This window comes from Rutilus rutilus (genome assembly GCF_951802725.1).
Source record: "Rutilus rutilus genome assembly, chromosome: 7".
Classification (NCBI taxonomy): Eukaryota; Metazoa; Chordata; class Actinopteri; order Cypriniformes; family Leuciscidae; genus Rutilus; species Rutilus rutilus.
The window spans coordinates 857501-860000 of record NC_140221.1 but is presented as its reverse complement, the minus strand read 5'-3'; the positions used below and the strand labels follow the sequence as shown (position 1 = coordinate 860000).

Below are 2500 nucleotides of genomic sequence, written 5' to 3'. Positions count from 1 at the left end.
GTCGATGGCCGGAGCCAGAGTTTGCTTGACGGCGTCTGACATGGAGAAATCTCCGCTCTGGACGCCGCGGTGGACGATGTCATTGGCGTTCACCATGGCAACGAGCCGGAGAGGGATTCCCATCAGCTTCAAGATGCATCCAGCTGAACAGACCATAATCATCAATCACTCAGCCAAACGTTTGCTACACTAAAACAGATATTTTATAAGTGTTAAAGTCCCGCTGTGGTGGAAATCCAGCTTTTAATGTAGTTTATATGTCTATGTGGTGTTTTTAATATAAAGGCACACTATGCAGTTTCCGCTCTTCTCAAACAGCGCCCCCTAGAGTCGCTGTGGAGTGCTTGTATTTAACGTTACTGTCGTAAATCCCACTCACGCAGAGCTGTCTCTGCACTCTTCCGACCACGCTTTCGTCGTCGACTCTGCCATGTTTCACGTCTGAAATGCGTGCTAGTGTCTTCCATAGAGGCTCTTCATATGTTGTTGATGTGTGTGACGTCGTGCCGTAAAGCAAGTCGTGATTCTCGCGAGATTTGTCGGGGCGTCACCTCTCAAACCTGCACTGCTGCGGCGTCCTCCCCTGCTTTGCTATCGGGATGATTCGCCCTACTACGAGTTTGTTTACCATCCAAATGATTTCGAAGCTGTTACATTAAGGTACAAATCTTGCATAGTGTGCCTTTAAGACAAAGCATGTGTAAATTCATAAGTCGACACCATTGCTGAGTATTTCCTCCTTAAAACTGCAGTGAACCAAAGACAGTCTCAAACACACGCTTTGAAATCGCTGGTGTTTCTGACGTCACAAACTACCTTGTAACCAATCAGATCAACGTGTGATCGTCAACCAGTGGATCTCTGAGCTGAGGGAGTGAGTGAGTGGAGGCGGGGCTCATTTGCATATTCATAGAACCGCGCATACTAAATGAGGCAAGGGTGTCGAGTTACAGTCAAGATATTTTAAGACATGAAGAATTTTTTTTCAACAAAAAAACATTTAAAAATGTCGTTTTGGTGATCAGAGAAGAGTTTTAAGGGATAAGACTATTGACCACAGGGGGACTTTAACTAAACTGCAAATATTAAGTATCTTCAGATCTTCAGGTTAGTTGAGGTTTGCGCACCGGTGATGTTCCCGGCTCCTCCCGTGGGCACCAGCACCTCCAGCTCGGCCCGCGGGTCTTCTTCGTCTCCACAGAGCTGAAGGAACGCGAACAGAAAGTGAGCCGTCTGAACCAGGATCCGGCTCCAGTTCACAGAGTTCAGGCTCATGAGGCCGTGACGTCGAACCAGCTCTGGGTCCGCGAAGAGTTTCCTCAGAGCCACGTCAATGTCGTCAGACGTCCCGTCCGCTGCGTCACACACACACACACACACACACACACACACACACACACACACACACACACACACACACACACACACACACACACACACACACACACACACACAGATCTGGAACGTCTCCTTACAAAGTCAGACTAAAACAGTGGAACAAATCTACCGTTTGAGAGTTTCTTCTGCTCAACACTGTATATATTTGATAAAAAATACAGTAAAAATGTTCACACAATTTTACAATTTAAAATAACTGTTTTCTATGTGAATATATAGTAAAGTGTAATTTATTCCTGTGATCAAAGCTGAATTTTCAGCATCATTACTCCAGTCTTCAGTGTCACATGATCCTTCACACATCATGATTCAAGAAATCAAGAAACATGATTATTATCAATGTTAAAAAAACATCATATTTTTGTGGAAACCATCATACATTTTATTTTTCAGGATTCTTTGATGAATATAAAGTTGAAAAGAACAGCATTTATTTGAAATAGAATCTTTTGTAACACAATAAATGTCTTTACTGTCACTTTTGATCAATTTAATGTGTCCTTGCTGATTAAAAGCCATATGTCTAACCTAGTTGTGCTCCAAATTTGAAGATGATATCAGTTTTACAGCAGCGTTTCCCGTTTACCTGCGAACACATGGACGTTGTCTGCGGCGCTGGTGGTCATCTGGCGCTCCTGGACTCTGGTGACGCGTCCGCGGGGAAACACCACCACGATGTCCACTTCACTGAGACCCAACACGCTTCTGATGGCCGAGCCGCCCGTGTCGCCGGACGTTCCTGAAAGAACATCAGCTCTGAATCTCCATCGCAGGACACGAGACGGGCCCACATAGTGTCATAGTGTCGGCCATATAAAACATAGTGCCGGCCCAGATCCGGCCCACAACTGGGCCACGAGGAATCCCTGTGTACCAGATGTGGGCCGGATCTGGGCCGACACTTTGTTGCTGTCTGGGATAGTTGATTCTTATTGCGTTGAATTCCGGAAAAATGGAATTATGAGATTTAAACTCAGAATTCCGGAAAAAAGTCAGAATTGCAGGATTTAAACTCAGACTTCCGGAAAAAAGTCAGAATTGTGAGATTTAAACTCAGACTTCCGGAGAAAGTCAGAATTGTGAGATTTAAACTCAGAATTCA

The 2500-nt window shown here is 44.8% G+C and overlaps 1 protein-coding gene across 1 annotated transcript in view; it reads right to left on the bottom strand.

Annotated features, from left to right (window-relative positions):
• Positions 1–2500, bottom strand: part of thnsl2 (threonine synthase-like 2) — an 11119-nt gene that overhangs the window by 4746 nt on the left and 3873 nt on the right. The window contains exons 4-6 of the mRNA XM_084414012.1: positions 1985–2137; positions 1128–1355; positions 1–143 (exon numbers count right to left, since the gene is read on the bottom strand). The exon at positions 1–143 is cut by the window's left edge and continues 6 nt beyond it. Coding sequence (XP_084270138.1) covers positions 1–143; positions 1128–1355; positions 1985–2137 — 524 coding nt within the window. The remainder of the gene's footprint in view (positions 144–1127; positions 1356–1984; positions 2138–2500) is intronic.